Consider the following 18,596-nt stretch of genomic DNA (forward strand, 5'->3'; position numbering starts at 1 on the left):
CCCCCAAACCCCCCCAAATCACCTCTTTCACTGCCAAAAAACCCCTTTATTGGGGGGCGGGGGGCGCCGCCGGCCGCCGCCGGGTGCCGGGGGGGTCGCGGGGGGGATCCTTGGGGGGGTCCCGGGGGGGTCCCCGGTTTCGGCCTCGTGCCACCCCCTCCTCGCATCCCCGGGGGGTCCCGGGAGCGGGCGGGGGGGCTCGGTTAGCGCTGGGGGGGTGACAAGGACCCCCCGAAAGGGGGATCGCGGGGGTCCCGTGGGGTGGGGGTGGGGGGGTGGGGGCGGGGGGGGGGGTGGGGGAGGGGGAGGAGGAAGGGGGGGAGCTCGAGGCGCTGGCGCAGGAGCCCCGTGAGCAGCAGCTCGGCCGAGGCCAAGGGCAGGCGGGGCGCTGAGCGCCGGGGCCCAGCACCCCGCGTCCGCCTCGCACGAGATCACCAGGCGCCGCGGCTGCGGGGGTTTTGGGGGGGGGGGGGGGTGTCAGTGGGGGGGGGGGTCCCCAACACCCATCGGGACCCCCCGAGCACCACCCCCCCCCGGGTAATCTGAGGCTTCGGGGGACCCCAATATCCCCCGTGATCCCAATGGGACCCTAAGAGCCCCTGACACCCCCCCAGGGCACCCTGACCCCCCAGGACCCCCCCCCCGGGAGACCCCAACCCCAATGGGACCCCCTGACACCCCCCCAGGGCACCCTGACCCCCCAAGACCCCCAGGGAGCCCCCAACTCCCCCAGTACCCCCCAGGACCCCCCAATGCCTCCCCTGTTCCCCCGGGACCCCCATGTCCCCCCCCGATGGCTTTGGGACCCCCCCAATGTCCCCCCATATCCCTTTGGTCCCCTCCCCGTCCCCCCCATGTCCCCAACGTCCCCCCGTGTCCCCTCCTTCCCAACCCCAATGGCTCTGGGTCCCCAGTGTCCCCCGCTGTCCCCCAGGGTCCCCTCCCCGGTGGCTCTGGGACCCCCATGTCCCCCCCCGATGGCTTTGGGACCCCCCCAATGTCCCCCCATATCTCTTTGGTCCCCTCCCCATGGCTCTGGGTCCCCAACGTCCCCCCATGTCCCCAGTGTCCCCCCGTGTCCCCTCCTTCCCAACCCCCATGGCTCTGGGTCCCCAGTGTCCCCCAGTGTCCCCCAGGGTCCCCTCCCCGGTGGCTCTGGGACCCCCATGTCCCCCCCCGATGGCTTTGGGACCCCCCCAATGTCCCCCCATATCTCTTTGGTCCCCTCCCCATGGCTCTGGGTCCCCAACGTCCCCCCATGTCCCCAGTGTCCCCCCGTGTCCCCTTCTTCCCAACCCCAATGGCTCTGGGTCCCCAGTGTCCCCCAGGGTCCCCTCCCCGGTGGCTCTGGGACCCCCATGTCCCCCCCTTTGGTGGCTCTGGGCCCTCCTGTTCCCCCCCCCCCCACTGTCCCCGCTGTCCCCTCACCCCGTAGGCGTGGGGCATGGCGGGCAGGAAGGTGCCACCGCTGCAGGTGACGATGTCCCTCATGTGCTCGGGCTCGGGGCGGACGTTGGGGGTGACGTGGACCTCGTAGCCCTGGGGACACCGGAGGGGGAGGGGGGGACATGGAGGTGACACGGAGGGGGACAGGGCCCTGTCCCCAGCCCCGAGCCCCTGCGATGGGTCCGGGCCACGCGGAGGGGACAAGGACGCCTTGGGGGACAGCGTGAAGACACCAGGGGGACACTAAGGGACATCAGGGGACACCCCTTGGGGCTGTCCCCGAGGCCACACGGGGTGACAACTTGGGGGACCAAGGCCACTTTAGGGGACAGGGCTACCTCAGGGCCACCTTGGGGACACCAGCAAAGGAGGGGACACCCCTCCGGCCATCTCCAGACCGGACCGAGGCCACGTGAGGGGACCCGACTCAACGGGGGGGACAAGGACACTTGGGGACACAGGGCCACCATGGGTCCATCGGGTGACATCGGGTGACATCCCACCCGGGCCACCCCGTCCCCAGTGGGTGACCCACGCGATGGGGGGGGGACGGGGGGACGGGGACAGGGCCACCCGTGGGGAGGACGGGGCCCCTCGGGGAGGGTTGGGGACATTTGGGGAGGGTTGGGGACAGTTGGGAGAAGGGTTGGGGACAGTTGGGGACGGTCACCTGGAGCAGGGGGTGGCGGCGGGCGCGGCGCAGGGCCTGGGCCAGGCTGAAGCCGAAGTGACGTTCCTGCTGGCTGTCACGCACCAGGAAGGGACCCGGCACCAGGACACGGCCGCTGCGGGCGCTCTGGGGACACGAGGGGACACGTGGGGACACGTGGGGGCATCTCCGACCCCAGGGACCCCCCAGGTCCCCCCTGTCCCCAAACACCCCCCTCCCTTGTCCCCCAAAGCCCCCATGTCCCCAAGGATCCCATTCCTTGTCCTTAATGTCCCCCCTTGTCCCCGAGGGCCCTTTCTTTGTCCCCAAGGGCCACCATGTCCCCAAACACCCCTCTCCCTTGTCCCCACAACCCCCCTGTCCCCAAGGACCCCATCCCCTGTCCCCAAGGACCCCACCTTTGTCCCCAAAACACCCCCCTGTCCCCAAGGACCCCTCCTTTGTCCCCAAGGACCCTCCTGTCCCCAAGGACCCCATCCCCTGTCCCCAAGGACCCCTCCTTTGTCCCCAAGGGCCCTCCTGTCCCCAAGGGCCCCTCTTTTGTCCCCAAGGACCCCTCCTTTGTCCCCAAAACACCCCCCTGTCCCCAAGGACCCCATCCCCTGTCCCCAAGGACCCCTCCTCTGTCCCCAAGGACCCCATGTCCCTTGTCCCCAAAGATGCCATCCCATGTCCCCAAGGGCTCTCACGTCCCCAAGGACCTTCTCCTTGTCCCCAAGACTCCCCGTGTCCCCAAGAAACCTCTCCTTGTCCCCATAAGCCCCATGCCCTGTCCCCAAGGACCCCACCTTTGTCCCCAAGGAGCCCCCTGTCCCCAAGGAGCCCATCCCCTGTCCCCAAGGACCCCTCCTTTGTCCCCAAAACACCCCCCTGTCCCCAAGGACCCCTCCTTTGTCCCCAAGGAGCCCCCTGTCCCCGAGGACCCCATCCCCTGTCCCCAAGGACCCCTCCTTTGTCCCCAAGGAGCCCCCTGTCCCCAAGGAGCCCATCCCCTGTCCCCAAGGACCCCTCCTTTGTCCCCAAAACACCCCCCTGTCCCCAAGGACCCCTCCTTTGTCCCCAAGGAGCCCCCTGTCCCCAAGGACCCCATCCCCTGTCCCCAAGGACCCCTCTTTTGTCCCCAAAACACCCCCCTGTCCCCAAGGACCCCTCCTTTGTCCCCAAGGAGCCCCCTGTCCCCAAGGAGCCCATCCCCTGTCCCCAAGGACCCCCACGACCCCAAGATCCCCCCTTCTTGTCCCCAAAGCCCCCCTCCCCTGTCCCCCACCCCTGTGGGACCTTGTGGAGCCACTCGGGGGTGACAATGGGGACACCGCGGGCCACCGCGCAGAGGAACTTGACGGTGCGTCGGACGCGGTCGGTCACCAGGTGGGTGCAGTCGAAGACGGAGGTGGCCATGGACCCCCCCAGTGTCTTCAGGGCCACCTCCATGGCTGAGGAGGCCACCACTCCCGTGAACAGCACCTGGGGAGGTGGGGACACCACGGGGACGTGTTGGGGACAGCCCTGGGGTGGCCACCACAGGAATGAACAGAACATGGGGACGTGGGGACATCATGGGGACATCTCTGAGGTGGCCACCACACTGATGAACAGAACATGGAGATGTGGGGACACCATGGGGACACTGCTGGGGTGGCCACCACACTGATGAACAGAACATGGGGACATGGGGACATCATGGGGACACCATGGGGACACTGCTGGGGTGGCCACCACACTGATGAACAGAACATGGAGATGTGGGGACACCATGGGGACACCATGGGGACACTGCTGGGGTGGCCACCACACTGATGAACAGAACATAGGGACATGGGGACATCATGGGGACACTGCTGGGGTGGCCACCACACTGGTGAACAGAACATGGGGACGTGGGGACACCATGGGGACACTGCTGGGGTGGCCACCACGCGAATGAACAGAACATGGGGACGTGGGGACACCATGGGGACACTGCTGGGGTGGCCACCACACTGATGAACAGAACATGGGGACATGGGGACATCATGGGGACACCATGGGGACACTGCTGGGGTGGCCACCACGCGAATGAACAGAACATGGGGACGTGGGGACACCATGGGGACACCATGGGGACATCTCTGGGGTGGCCACCACACTGATGAACAGAACATGGGGACGTGGGGACACCATGGGGACACCGCTGGGGTGGCCACCATGCGAATGAACAGAACATGGGGACATGGGGACATCATGGGGACACCATGGGGTGGCCACCACACTGATGAACAGAACATGGGGACATGGGGACATCATGGGGACACCATGGGGACACTGCTGGGGTGGCCACCACGCGAATGAACAGAACATGGGGACGTGGGGACACCATGGGGACACCATGGGGACATCTCTGAGGTGGCCACCACACTGATGAACAGAACATGGGGACATGGGGACATCATGGGGACATCTCTGGGGTGGCCACCACACTGATGAACAGAACATAGGGACATGGGGACATCATGGGGACACCATGGGGTGGCCACCACACTGATGAACAGAACATGGGGACATGGGGACACCATGGGGACACCATGGGGCCACTGCTGGCGTGGCCACCAACCCCACAAACCTGGGGCCACCGTGGGGGCAGAGGGACGCGTTGGGGCCACCATGGGGCCACCCCAGGGGGATGCGGGGGGGGGGGGGGGGGCGTGGGGACACTCACGGGTGACTTTGGCCGGGGGGGGGACACATGGGAGTGACCCGGGGGGGGACAGAGGGACGCCCTGAGGGGACATGGGGACATTGGGGGACACCCGGGGCGCCCCTGGGTGCTGCCCCTTCCCACAGTACCTTGGGGGGGGTGGAGCCAGGGCCCCCCCGAGGGCGGAGCTGGTGCCCTGTGACCTCTGCTGGCTCCTCCTCCTCCTCCTGGGGGGGCGGAGCCACCGCATGAGACCCCGCCCCTTCCCAGCAAGCCACGCCCATCCCATTAGGCCACGCCCTGCTTGCCCAATCACCGCCCACAAGCCCCACCCCACTTGACCCCCACCCACCAGCTCCAGACTCCACCCCATGTTTTTGGCCCCACCCACCACCTTCAGGCCCCACCCCCCAAGCCACACCCACCTGAGCTTGCCTCTTAGAGGGGGCGGGACCTGCCCGGTGGGGGCGGGGCTTAGGCGGGGGGCGGGGCTCATCCTGCCCCCGCCCCTTTGTGACTGGCAGCTCCGGTGGAGGGGGGCGGGCCTGGAGGCGGGGGCTGCGCCGCACAGGGGCGGGGACAGGAGGTGCTCCGCCCCCAACCCTGCCAGCCCCGCCCTTGCCAGAGGCTCCGCCCCCTGTGGCTCCGCCCCCTCGGCTCCTGGCCAGGCGCTGGCTGCGGCGGGGCCCCTCCCCTACCTGGGGAAATTTGGGGGGGGGTCAGTGCCAAGACCCCTGGGTCCCCTTTTTGGGGGGGGTGGGGACCACCCGGACGCCTGCGTCCCCTCGCACTCACCTCCCCGCTGGGCGCTGCTCCGGTCCCCGTCCCCTCCTGGGCCGGTGTCACCGTCACCGGCTCCGCGGGGGGGACCCGGGCATCCGGGGGGTCCTGGGGGGGCTCCTCCTCCTCCTCCTCCTCCTCCTTGGGGAGGAAGAAGGGCTGGGTGGGCTCCTCGGGGTCCCAGTTTGGGGTCACGTCTGCGGGAGAGCCGTGCTGGGGACCCAGGTGTCCAGGGTGGGGGGGACCCGGGGGTCCCCAAGCAGCCGGGGAGGGGACATTTGGGCCACCTACCCTCGGCCACCGGTGGCAAGAAGTTCTGGGTGGGCTCCAAGAAGAGGTCGGGGTCTTCTGGGTGGGGGGGAGGGGAAGGGAGAGCCTTGAGGAGGGACCCCAGCACCCAAGAGGGGACCCCGGCACCCAAGAGGGGACCCCGGCACCCGGGAAAGGGGACCCCGGCACCCGGGGCCACCCCCGCTTACCCTCGACGTCGGTGTCGCTCTCCGTCACCGTCGCACCCGCGTCCCCGCCGGGGGTGGCCCCGGCACCCCTGGGTCCATCGCCGTCACCCAAATGTGAGACCAGACGCGGGGATTTGGCGGGGGGAACATCTGGCGGCACAGCTGGATCCTCGCCCCTCCGCGGGGTCTCCCCGTTGCGTCGCCCGGCCCCAACATCTGGATTCGGGGCCTCCACAGCTGTATTTGGGGCCGAATCGTGACGTTTGGGGACCGGTCCTTCCGCGCTTGTGTCACCCCGTGATTTTGGGGACAAACCCGGCCGTTTTGGGGGCGATTCCCGTCGGTTTGGGTCTGCCCCCATCACGTCGCTATCGCTGCCCGGGGCGGGGCCCCCAACATCTGGATGGGGTCGATTTCGGATCCGGCTTCGGCGCCGGAGGCTCCGAACATCTGGAGTGGGGGCCACCTCCTCCATGTCGGTGTCGCTGCCGTCCCCGGGGCTCGCGGGAGAGGAAACATCTGGATTTCGGGGCCTCGCCGCCACATCTGGGTCGCCAGATGCCCCTCGACACCTTCGCGCCGTCCCAACATCTGGAACGACACCCTTGTCCTCAACATCTGTATCGCTGTCCACATTCAGGAGCGGGCACTGGGCTTCAGGGGCTCCGGCATCTGGAGTTGGGGACGTCACCTTCACATCTGGATCGTCATTGGTCCGTGTCGGCCCCTCGGGGTCAACATCTGGAGCAGCAGCCATCTTAGCAACTGTATCCATGACCTCACAGGTTGTCCCACGCGGTTTTGGAGCTCCAACGTTGGGAAAGGCGTTGAGGTCCTCCACATCTGTATCGCTGTCACCATTGGAGGCCACTGAGCCACGGCGGAGGCCACCAACATCTGGATTCGGGGTCTCCATCACCACAGTTGGGTCTTTCCAGGTGTTTCGGGGTGTTTTGTGGCTTTTTGGGCAAAGAACACGTTGACGCAGGTTTTCTTCTTCCACATCTGTGTCGCTGTCCGCCTCTAGGTCGCGACGGTCCTTTGGGGGTTCTTCAACATCTGGATTCGGCTTCTTCATCGCCACATCTGGGTCTTTGCGGGTAACTCGACGGATTTTTGGGCGCCCAACGTTTGGATTCACCTCGTTCTCCTCCACATCTGTATCGCTGTCCGCCACGAGCGTCCAACGTTCGTTTCGGCGTCCTTCAGCACGTGGATTCGGACTCTTCGTCTCCACCTCTGGGTTTCTCGGTACATTTTGGGTTGCTCGATGGGGTTTTGGAGTCCCAACATCTGGATTGGAAGCCTCCTCCTCCACATCTGTATCACTCTCCACCAGCAGAGCCCGTCGTCCTTCAGCATCTCTGTTTGTGGTCTCCGTCTTCACATCTGGGGCGCTGGGGGCTGTTCTGCGGCTTTCGGGACAGCCAACATCTGGATTGGAAGTGTCCTCCTCCACATCTGTATCGCTGTCCACCACGAGCATCCCACGACCCTTCTGTGAACCTTCAACATCTGCATTTTGTGTCTCCATCTCAACAATTTGGGGTTTTGGTCCATCTTGGGTTTTTTGAAGGGTTTTAGGGTATCCAACATCTGGATCGGCTCCGTTCTCTTCCACATCTGTATCGCTGTCCACCACGAGCATCCCACGACCCTTCTGTGAACCTTCAACATCTGCATTTTGTGTCTTCATCTCAACAATTTGGGGTTTTGGTCCATCTTGGGTTTTTTGAGGGGTTTTAGGGTACCCAACATCTGGATCGGCTCCGTTCTCTTCCACATCTGTATCGCTGTCCACCACGAGCATCCCACGACCCTTCTGTGAACCTTCAACATCTGCATTTTGCGTCTCCATCTCAACAATTCGTTTTTTTGGTACGTCTTGGGGTTTTTGAGAGGTTTTAGGGTACCCAACATCTGGATTGGAAGTGTCCTCCTCCACATCTGTATCGCTGTCCACCACGAGCATCCCATGACGCTCTTGTGAACCTTCAACATCTGCATTTTGCGTCTCCATCTCAATATTTTGGTTTTTTGGTACATTTTGGGTCATTTGATGGGTTTGGGGGCATCCAACATCTGGACTGGCTCTGGCCTCCTCCACATCTGTATCGCTGTCCACCGTGAGCATCTGATGTCCATTTTGGGGCCCTCCAACAGCTGTGTTTGAGTTCTCCGCCTCCACATCTGTATCGCTGTCCGCAAGGGTCCAGCATCCATTTTTGGGACCTCCAACATCTGGACTCGGGGTCTCCACCTCCACGCCTGGGTTTTTTGGCACGTTGGGGGCCGTGCTACGTATTTTTGGGCAGCCAACATCTGGAAGGACCTCGGCCTCCTCCACATCTGTGTCACTGTCCACCGCAAGCACCTGACTTCCACTTTTAGCCCTTCCAACATCTGGATTTGGCTCCCTTTCCTCCACATCTGGATGGCTGCTCACCTCCAGAGCAGCCCGGTGGCAGTTTGGGTGAAAAAGAGCAGTTTCTGGGGGCACCTTGACATCTGTAGCGCGCTCAACCAGGTTGCTGCCTTCCAGATGTTTCACATCTGGACTCGCCGCCTTTGGGGGATTCGGCGAGCGATTTGGGGGCTGAACACGCGGAACAGCCATTTTTCTCCCCACATCTGGATCTGGGGTGGTTTGGGGGCCAAAGCGGCGCTTTTTGGGTCCCCCGACGTCTGGATCTGGGCAGGGCGCGGCCGCATCCGGGTGGCGGCCCGGCGCGAGGGCGCGGCGACGTTTTCGGGGGCCCCGAACATCTGGGCAAACATCTGGCTCCTCCGGGTCGCTGCGTGGGGGGGGGGGGGGGGATGTTGGGAGTTGGGGGTCTGACGGACCCAGGGATCTGGGCGCACCCCCCCAAGGAACCCACGCATCGGGGTCCCGCCTACCTCTCCAGCACGACTCGGGGTGAGGCAGCGTCTCCGAGGGCAGGGCCTGAGGGAACAGGGCACAGATTGTTATTGTAGGGCCTACAGTAACCCCAGAGGATCCCATCAAATCCGGGCTCCCCCCCTTCCGCTCCCCACCTCCACATCTCGGTGGTTCCTCCGCTAACACAACACCAGTGTTTATGTAGGTCCTACCATAAGCGCCAGCTTGTTGTGTTTTTTGTAGGACCTACGATAACGGCGTGTTCCCCCCCCCACCTTGCCCCCGCCGGCCTCGCACACTCACGCCAAGGCAGCTCGTCGTCCTCTGAGTCGCTGGCGAGGGGGGGCCCCGGCTCCAGTCCCTGCCCTGCGGAAGATCCGGGTGTCGGGGGGGGAGGGGATGCAGGACCCCCCACCCCCCCTTTACGGGGACCCCGAGTGTCTGGGAGGGGACCCCAACATTTAGGAGGGGACCTACCTGCACCCCCCGCAGTGCTGAGGCCTCGGCGGTGCCTTCGCTGCATGGTCTGAAGGGGGGGGGGGAACAACTGCCCCACGGAAACAACTGCCCCCCCGCCAGCCCCCCCCAGCCCCTAAATGCCCCCCCCCAATTGCCCCCCTTCAGCTACAACTGCCCCCCGGTCACTGCTGCCCCCCCCAACTGCCCCCCCTGGATCCAAAGGACCCCCCCAACTACCTCCCCCATCCTCCAAATGCCCCCCCTCATCTGCCCCGGGGCTCCTACTACCCCCCTGGTTTCTAACTGCCCCCCCCCCCAAATTGCCCTCCCCAACCCTGTATCCTGCCCCAGGGACCCCCCCAAATTGTCCTGGAGAGCCCCAAACTGCCCCAGGGACCCCCCCAAACTGCCCCACAGGGCCCCAGATTGCCCCAAACTGCCCTGAGGACACCCCAAACTGCCCCACAGGGCCCCAAATAGCCCCAAACTGCCCCGAGGACACCCCCAAACTGCCCCACAGGGCCCCAAATTGCACCAGAGAGCCCCAAACTGCCCCAGGGACCCCCCAAACTGCCCCAGGGACCCCAAACTGCCCCACAGGGCCCCAAATTGCCCTGGGGACCCCCCCAAACTGCCCCACAGGGCCCCAAATTGCACCAGAGAGCCCCAAACCGCCCCAGGGACCCCCCAAACTGCCCCACAGGGCCCCAGATAGCCCCAAACTGCCCCGAGGACACCCCAAATTGCTCCACACAGCCCCCAAACTGCCCCACACAGCCTCCAATTGCCCCAGAGAGCCCCCAAACTGCCCCACAGGCCCCTAAATCGCCCCACACGCCCCCGGGGATCCCCCCAAACTGCCCCACAGGGTCCCAAAATGCCCCGGCAACCCCCTAAATTGCCCCACACCCCTCCCAACTGCCCCTCCACCCCCCCCAGTGCCCCAGGGACCCCCCAAACTGAGCCAGGGACCCCCCAAATGCCCCAGGGACCCCCTCCCCCCCCCCAGCGCCCCGCGGAGCCCCCCAACCGCCTCACAGGACCCCCGCGCTCACCCCTCCCGCGCCAGCGCCCCCATGCCCCGCCCTCCCGTCCCTATTGGCCGCCACTGCCTGGCGTCACCGCCCAACGGCCGCTCCCATTGGCAGCCGCGCCCGTCCGTCCAGGCGGGAGCATAGAGAAGAGCGTGGACGGTCCTCCAAGCGCGGCGGCGCGGCGCTACCATAGAGCGCCCGCCTCCAGCCATAGAGAAATGGCAGAGCGGCCCCAGGGAGGGGGGCGGTGCAAACGGCGAGATGGGGCGGGGCCTCCCGCCCGCGCTGTCCAATGGGAGCGCGGCGAGCGGGCGGTGCCGTCCAATGGGAGCGCGGGGCCGGCCGCCGCCGCTTTGTCTATATGAGGCGCCGCGGGGCCGCGGGAGCCGCCATTGTCGCCGCCGCCGCGCTCGCAACAGCGCTCCCGCCTTAAAGGGGCCGCGCCACCGAATCGCCCATCAAGACCGGGTGGGGCCCACCTCTCCGGCACCGTCACCTCGCCCAGCCCTACCCTCGCCGCCACCATGAGGGAGATCGTCCACATCCAGGCGGGCCAATGCGGCAACCAGATCGGGGCTAAGGTGAACAGCGAGCGGGCAGCGTCGGGCCGGGGGGGGGGGGTGGACCCCACCTTCCCTCCCACAGCGGCGCGGCCCCTTTTAAGAAGCCCCTCCCCCTTCGCGCGCAGACAAAGGCGGACCCGAATGGAGGCGATTTCAGCCTAAAATCGCCCCTTTCCCGCCCGCTGAGGGCCTGAGGTGAAAGGCGCGGCCCCGAAATAAGGGGGATTCGGCCTCAAAATGAAGCGGTTCGGCCCCAAAATGGAGGTTTCCGGCCTCAAAATGGGGGCGCCCCGCCCCCCCCCCCCTTCGTCTCACGCGGCCCCAAAATGGCGGTTTCCCGCCGCGCCTGAGGGCAGCGGAATGCGGCTTTTCGGCCCCAAAATGGCAGTTTTTTTACCACAAAATACCATTTATATCCCGTCACATCAATCCCTTTCACGACGTTCGGCCCCTAAATGGCTATTTTTTGCCTCGACGAGGGAATTTTCAGCCGTAAAATGAAGGGATTAGCCCTAAAATGGTGTATTTCGCCCCAAAATAAATGCTTTCATTCCCCCTCCTTCTCCAAGCGGTATTTTTAAGCTTAAAAATGCTTTTTTTTACCTCAGAACCGCGGCGTCCCGCCCCTGCGGCATGTTCAGCCCCAGAATGGCGATTTTTGCCCCCAAAAAAAGGGTTTGCACCCCCCCATAAGTTATTTTGCTACCAAACGGGCGCTTTCCATTCTCAAAAGGGGGGATTTATACCCTAAAATGAAAATTTTTTGCTTGCAAATCGGGGCGTGCCGCCCACAACGTGTTCGGCCCCAAAAATGGGGGTTTTCCGCCCCCCAAAAAAGGGTTTCTGAGCCCAAAATGAGCTTTTTCAGCCCCAAAATAGGGGCGTGGTGCCTCTTGCGAGACCCTTGTGGCCCCAAAATAGAAGTTTTTCGCCCCGAAAATGGGATATTTATGCCCCAAAATAGAGGTTTTCTTTTCCAGACAGAAAATAGGGTTGGGGGGTAAAAAAATGAAGGTTTTGAAACCCCAAAAGAAAAGGTTTTGGCCTCAATCGGGATTTCCGGCCCCAAGATGGAGATTTTTGGCCTCGAAATAAGAGCTTTGTTCCCTGAAATGGAGTTTTCAGCCCTAAAATGGGGGATTTTGCCCTCCCAACAGATTTTCTGGCCCTAACGTAGAGGTTTTTAGACCTAAAATAGTGGGGTTTTACCTCAAAATAGATTTTTTTTCAACGTTAAAATGCGGCTTTCTGCCCCTAGAAGGGTTTTCCAGCCCCAAAATGGAGGTTTTCAGCCTCAGAGTAAGATCTTTGTTCCTCGAATTATCATTTTTAGCTCCCAGATGGCTTTTTTCCCCCCCAAAATGAGGTTTTGAGGACCCAAAAGGAGCTTTTCAGCCCCCGAAAAAGGATTTTTTTAGTTGCAACTGCATTTTTTCACAGCTAAACCAAGGGTTTTCGGCCCCCAAAATGGAGGTTTCCAGCCCCAAAATGGAGGTCCTCAGCTCAAGAATGGGATCTTTGTGCTCCCAAATGCCATTTTCCTGCCGCAAATTAAGGGGTTTTGCTCCAAATTTGATATTTTTTTGACCCCAAAATAGGGACTTTTTGCTGCAGAATGACAATTTCGGCCCTAAAAGGCATGGTTTTGGCCCCAGAATAGGCTTTTATTATGCCGGAATAGATTTTCTTTTGTCGCATAAAAGGATTTTCCTTCCCCTAAAGATATTTTCAGCCCCCAAAAGAATTTTTTTTAGTTCCAAAATCGGGTTTTCCCCACCCAAACGGCGATTTTGGTCTCAAAATGGACGTTTTCAGCTTCAGAATAGGATCTTTGTTTCTCCAAACAGTTTTCAGCCCCCAAAATGGAGGTTTTCAGCCCTAGAATAGGATCTTTGTTCTCCAAAATGGCTAAAAAGAGGCTTTTCCACCCCAAAAAAGCGCTTTTCTGCTCCGCGGTGGTGTTTTTAGACCCATAATAACGATTTTTATCCTCAAAACAGGATCATCTTACTGCAGAATTGCAGTTTTTCTGCGGCGCCAACATAGAGGCTTTTTGTTCCTAAAAACCACGTTTCAGCGCCAAACCAGAATTTTCACCCCCAGAATCGGCTCTTTTTCCCCCAAAATGGACTTTTCACCCCAGAATTACATTTTTTTTACCCAGAAAATGCCCTTTTTCTGCTCTGAACCGCGATTTATTTGGAAGAAAAATTACAATTGCGGAACTCCAGAAGTAGCAATTTTTAAATGCCGGGTTTCCAGTCTCCAGAATGCTGTTTTTTAACCCAAATCTGTGTTTTTTAACCCATTTCTCCACCTTCAGCCCCAAATTGCTGCGTTTTGGCCTGTTTTTATCCGCAGGGCGTGGCCCTGTTCCCCCCCTCCCCCCTCCCCATGACCTTGGGGAGGGGGTGGGGGGTCCCCAGGGTGCCCGCCCCTCCTCCCCCCTTTGTTCCCAGCCGCCCTTCCCCCCTCGGGCAGATTTTTGGGAGAGAAAAACTGAAATTTCGGGGAAAATTTTTTTTTTTTTTGAGGGAAGGGATGGGTATTTTAGGAGGGGGGAAAAAAAGGCAAATTTGGGGTGTTTTTGAAATTAATCATTTTTGGAAGCGCCTCCGCGATTCAAACGCTGTTTCCGGTTCCCGCCCGCCCTTTTTTTTTTTTTTTTTTTTTTTGAGGGGTGTGGCCACACCCAAACCTGGCCATGCCCCTGCGGGTACTAGGCTCCGCCCCTTTGGGGCAGGCCCCACCCCTTGGCAGCTGACCCAGCCCCCTGGTTTGGCTCCTCCCCCTCAGAGAGGTCCCACCCCCCCATGATTGGTGCTCTGGGGGTTGGCTCCGCCCCCAGGGCTGGTCTTCCACTAAGACTCCCTCCTCCAATGAGGCCACGCCCCCTGGGTTGGCTCCTCCAATACGATCCCACGCCCTTTCAAAGCTCAACCCCCAGGGTTGGCTCTTCCAATGAGGCTTCACCTCCTCGCACAGGCTCCGCCCCTTTGGGGGACCACCTCAGACCAAGCTCCACCCCCTATATAGACCCTACCCATCCTGAAGTCCCAATGGGGGGGGGCCCAGGGGTTTGGGAAGGGGGCGGAGCCTTTCTGACCACGCCCCTTGTCCCCAGTTTTGGGAGGTGATCAGCGACGAGCACGGCATCGACCCCACCGGCACTTACCACGGCGACAGCGACCTCCAGCTCGACCGCATCAGCGTCTACTACAATGAGGCCACCGGTACGGTGTCACCCCCTCGGTGTCACCCCCTCGGTGTCACCCCCTCGGTGTCCCCTCTCTGTCCCCATCCCATCCCCGTCCCTCTCCACCTGAGACCTGACGCGCTCGGCTCGCCCATCCCACCACCCTACGCCCTCCCTTCCCCTCCTCGGGTTTTGGGGTGGTTTCTGGGGGTTTGGGGGATGGAGGAGGCGACGCGGTGTTGTCACCGTCACCCCCCCTCGGTGACACGGCGATGTCCCCAGGGGGTAAGTACGTACCAAGAGCCATCTTGGTGGACCTGGAGCCGGGCACCATGGACTCCGTGCGCTCAGGACCCTTCGGGCAGATCTTCCGGCCGGACAACTTCGTTTTCGGTGAGTCCCCGTGTCACCCGGTGTCCTCCACGTGTCCCCACCACGTCCTCCTAGGTGACTCTGGGGTGCCCGTCATGACAGGGTGGCATTTTTCTTCATTTGGTGGCTATGAGGCTCCTGGTGGTGGCCCCTCGGTGACCATCACCGTGGGGTGGTGGGTCCCCACTGTCCCCACCGCGGTGGCCCATGGGATCCCGGTGGTGGCCCGTGGGTTCCCTTCCCAATGGAGTGGCACATCCCTCCTTGGTGGCCCTCAAGTGCTTGTCACGGTGGGGTGGCAAGTCCTTATTGTCCCCTTCTTGGTGGCCAGGGTCTTTCCCTGTGTCCTCAGAGCTGCCCCTGCTTTGGTTTTGGGAGGGTTATTGGGGTCCCCAAAGGGGTCGGGGTCCCCAAATCAGGGGGATGAGGGGAGATGGGTGTCTCTCAGGAGCTCAGGGTGCCCATGGGTGCATGGTGGAGGTCCCCCAAGGAGGGTAACAAAAGGTCCCCAAGCTGCTTGGTGTCCCCAAGGAGATAATGGAGGTCCCCAAGGAGCTTAAAGGTTTCTAAGGGCCAGCTGGAGGTCCCCAAGAAGAGGGATGGTGGTCCCCAAGGAGCTCACGTATGGACTGGAGTTGCCCAGAGGTCCCTGAGGTGCCCAAGGGTGGCATGGAGATGGAGAAGGAGAGTGATGGAGGTCCCCAAGGTCCTCAAAAGTGGTCTGGAGGACGATACAGGTCCTCAGGGGTCAGGTAGAGAGACCCAAGAAGGGTGATAGAGGTTCTTGAGGGTGGGATGGAAGTCCCCAAAGACCTCAAGGTCCCCAAGGGGTTGCTGGACGTCCTCGAGGAGCTCAAGGGTGAGCTGGAGATAGGCGGGAAGAGCAACGAAGGTCCCCAAGGCCCTTAGTGTCCCCAAGGGTTTGCTAGGTGTCTTCAAAGACAGCGATGGAGGTCCCCAAGGAGCATAAAGTCCCCACGCGTGGGCTGGTGGTCCCCAGGGAGGGTGATGGAGGTCTCCAAGGAGCATAAGGTCCCCAGGGGTGGGTTGGAAGTCACCATGGAGGGTAACAGAGGTCCCCAAGGAGCTCGGGGTCCCCAGGGGTCGGATGGACATCCCCAAGGAGGTTGATGGAGGTCCGCAAGGGTGGGATCAAGGTCTCCAAGGTGATGAGGGTTGGTTTGAAGGTCCTCAAGGTTGGCCTGCAGGCCCCCAAACTGAGCAACCAAAGGCCTCAGTTTCCCCCAGGGAGCCCCTCCATGACGTCCCCACCGTGTCCCCACCTCAGGCCAGAGCGGCGCGGGCAACAACTGGGCCAAGGGCCACTACACGGAGGGGGCCGAACTGGTGGACTCGGTCCTGGACGTGGTGAGGAAAGAAGCGGAGAGCTGCGACTGCCTGCAGGGCTTCCAGCTGACCCACTCGTTGGGCGGCGGCACCGGCTCCGGCATGGGGACCCTCCTGATCTCCAAGATCCGTGAGGAATATCCCGATCGCATCATGAACACCTTCAGCGTCGTCCCGTCCCCCAAGGTGTCGGATACGGTGGTGGAACCCTACAACGCCACCTTGTCCGTCCACCAACTGGTGGAGAACACGGACGAGACCTACTGCATCGACAACGAAGCCCTCTACGACATCTGCTTCCGCACCCTGAAGCTGACCACGCCCACTTACGGTGACCTCAACCACCTCGTCTCGGCCACCATGAGCGGTGTCACCACCTGCCTGCGTTTCCCCGGTCAACTCAACGCCGATCTTCGCAAGTTGGCCGTCAACATGGTGCCCTTCCCCCGTCTTCACTTCTTCATGCCCGGTTTCGCCCCCTTGACGTCGCGCGGCAGCCAGCAGTACCGCGCCCTCACCGTCCCCGAGCTCACCCAGCAGGTCTTCGACGCCAAAAACATGATGGCCGCCTGCGATCCCCGTCACGGCCGTTACCTCACGGTGGCCGCCGTCTTCCGAGGTCGCATGTCCATGAAGGAGGTAGACGAGCAGATGCTCAACGTGCAGAACAAGAACAGCTCTTACTTCGTCGAGTGGATCCCCAACAACGTCAAGACGGCCGTGTGTGACATCCCGCCGCGCGGTCTCAAGATGGCCGTCACCTTCATCGGCAACAGCACGGCCATCCAGGAGCTCTTCAAGCGGATCTCGGAGCAGTTCACGGCCATGTTCCGCCGCAAAGCCTTCCTCCACTGGTACACGGGCGAGGGGATGGACGAGATGGAGTTCACCGAAGCCGAGAGCAACATGAACGACCTCGTTTCGGAGTATCAGCAGTACCAGGATGCCACCGCCGAGGAGGAGGAGGACTTCGGTGAAGAGGCCGAAGAAGAGGCCTGAGGGATGGTCGTCCTCGGAGAGCCTTCGGCCTTCAGCGTCATCATCCTCGGAGAGCCCTCGTCCTTCAGCGTTGTCCTCGGAGAGCCCTCGTCCTTCGCCGTCGTTGTCTTCGGAGAGCCCTCGTCCTTCACCGTTGTCCTTGGAGAGCCCTCGGCCTTCAGCGTCATCGTCCTCGGAGAGTCCTTGTCCTTCATCATCCTCCTCAGCCTTCATCGGTGTCCTCTGAGAGCCCTTGGTCTTCATCGTTGTCCTCGGCCTCAGTCAGCGTCCTCGGTCTTCGCTGTTGTCACCAGAAAGCACTTGGCCATCGTCCTTGGAGAGCCCTCGGCCTTCCTCACCGTCTTCAGAGCGCCCTTGTCCTTCACCGTGGTCCTTGGAGAGCTCTTGGCCTTCATCATCATCATCCTCAGAGAGCTGTTGGCCTTCACTGTTGTCACCAGAAAGCCCTCGGCCTTTGTCATTGTCACCGAAAAGCTCTTGGCCTTCACCGTTGTCACCACAAAGCTCTTGGCCTTCATCATGGTTGTCCTCGGAGCCCTGGGCCTTCACCGTTGTCACTGGAGAGCCCTTGGCCTTCATCATCATCATCTTCAGAGAGCCCAAAGCCTTTGTCATTGTCCTCGGAGAGCCCGCGGTCCTCACCGGCGTCATCGGCACCAGAGTCTCCTCGTCCTTCATCATGGAAGCAATGGTCACTAGAGTCCTTCGTCATCGTCACTGGAGAGTCCCAGTCCGTCATGGTCACCGAAGAGCCTTCATCATCGTCACTGGAGAGTCCCAGTCCATCATGGTCACCGAAGAGCCTTCATCATCGTCACTGGAGAGTCCCAGTCCATCATGGTCACCGAAGAGCCTTCATCATCATCACTGGAGAGTCCCAGTCCATCATGGTCACTGAAGAGCCTTCATCATCGTCACTGGAGAGTCCCAGTCCTTCATCATGGTCACTGAAGAGCCTTCATCATCATCACTGGAGAGTCCCAGTCCATCATGGTCATTGAAGAGCCTTCATCATCGTCACCGGAGCGTCCCAGTCCTTCATCATGGTCACTGAAGAGCCCTCGTCCTTCGTCATCGTCACCACAGAGTCCCAGTCCTTCATCATGGTCATTGAAGAGCCTTCGTCATCGTCACCGGAGCGTCCCCGTCCTCCACCGCCATCTCTGTCACCAGAGTCCCCGTCCCCTCTCGGTTGTCACCGTCACCAGAAGGCCCCCGTCACCGCAGAGCCACCGTCCCCTCCGCGTCCCCCACCGCCGCAGTGACGTCACCACTAAATTATTGCAGCCCCCCCGGGCACCAATTCGCCCCCGTTTCCACCCAAAACCACCACTCCAGGGGGCTCCCGGGTGGCCCTGTCCCCCGTGTCCCCAAGCGGGGGCTCTCCTGTCCCCTCCGTGTCCCCTCCCCCCCCCCAATCCAGCCTTTTTTTGGTTCGTTTTGCCCCTTTTTAAGCTTTTCCCCCCCCCCCCTTTTTTTTTTTTTCATATTGAAAAGCCGCCCCCGGGCGAGGAATAAACCCGGGATGTAAAGCCACCCTCGTGTCCCTTGTCCCCTTCCTGTCCCCGTGTCACCCCCCCCCCCCCCCCCCATCCACTCTGATGTCCCCTCGGGGTCCCCACGTCCTCGGTGGCCCCTCAAGGTCCCTTTGTTCTTTTAGGGTCCCCATGGGGGGGGTCCCACCTCAAGATGTCCCCACCGGGGTCCTCAATGTCCC

The 18,596-nt window shown here is 62.0% G+C and overlaps 2 protein-coding genes across 2 annotated transcripts; one reads left to right on the plus strand and one right to left on the minus strand.

Annotated features, from left to right (window-relative positions):
* Positions 1–66: 66 nt before the first annotated feature.
* On the minus strand, positions 67–10,437 carry MDC1 (mediator of DNA damage checkpoint 1). Its single transcript, XM_082334010.1, is given in 14 exon segments — positions 67–383; positions 385–447; positions 1,429–1,539; positions 2,117–2,242; positions 3,395–3,580; positions 4,940–5,017; positions 5,216–5,488; positions 5,586–5,767; positions 5,862–5,918; positions 6,050–8,823; positions 8,927–8,972; positions 9,213–9,275; positions 9,387–9,435; positions 10,424–10,437. Coding segments are annotated over 13 exon segments (4,185 nt in total). The 5' UTR covers positions 9,433–9,435; positions 10,424–10,437; the 3' UTR covers positions 67–203.
* Positions 10,438–10,803: 366 nt separating this feature from the next.
* On the plus strand, positions 10,804–16,881 carry TUBB (tubulin beta class I). The gene is made up of 4 exons (XM_082334003.1): positions 10,804–10,983; positions 14,090–14,198; positions 14,444–14,554; positions 15,822–16,881. The coding sequence occupies exons 1-4, from the start codon at positions 10,927–10,929 to the stop codon at positions 16,877–16,879; spliced, it is 1,335 nt and encodes a 444-aa protein (XP_082190129.1). The 5' UTR covers positions 10,804–10,926; the 3' UTR covers positions 16,880–16,881.
* Positions 16,882–18,596: the final 1,715 nt, after the last annotated feature.

Source organism: Platalea leucorodia, assembly GCF_965183815.1.
Source record: "Platalea leucorodia genome assembly, chromosome: 28".
NCBI lineage: Eukaryota > Metazoa > Chordata > Aves > Pelecaniformes > Threskiornithidae > Platalea > Platalea leucorodia.

What these genes read in the sequence shown, in the direction of transcription:
- TUBB (XM_082334003.1), top strand. Translation starts at nt 10,927, where the DNA reads ATGAGGGAGATCGTCCACATCCAGGCGGGCCAATGCGGCAACCAGATC. An exon ending in CTACTACAATGAGGCCACCG is followed by an intron (nt 14,199 to 14,443) that starts GTACGGTGTCAC and finishes CGATGTCCCCAG; the next exon opens with GGGGTAAGTACGTACCAAGA. An exon ending in GCCGGACAACTTCGTTTTCG is followed by an intron (nt 14,555 to 15,821) that starts GTGAGTCCCCGT and finishes TCCCCACCTCAG; the next exon opens with GCCAGAGCGGCGCGGGCAAC.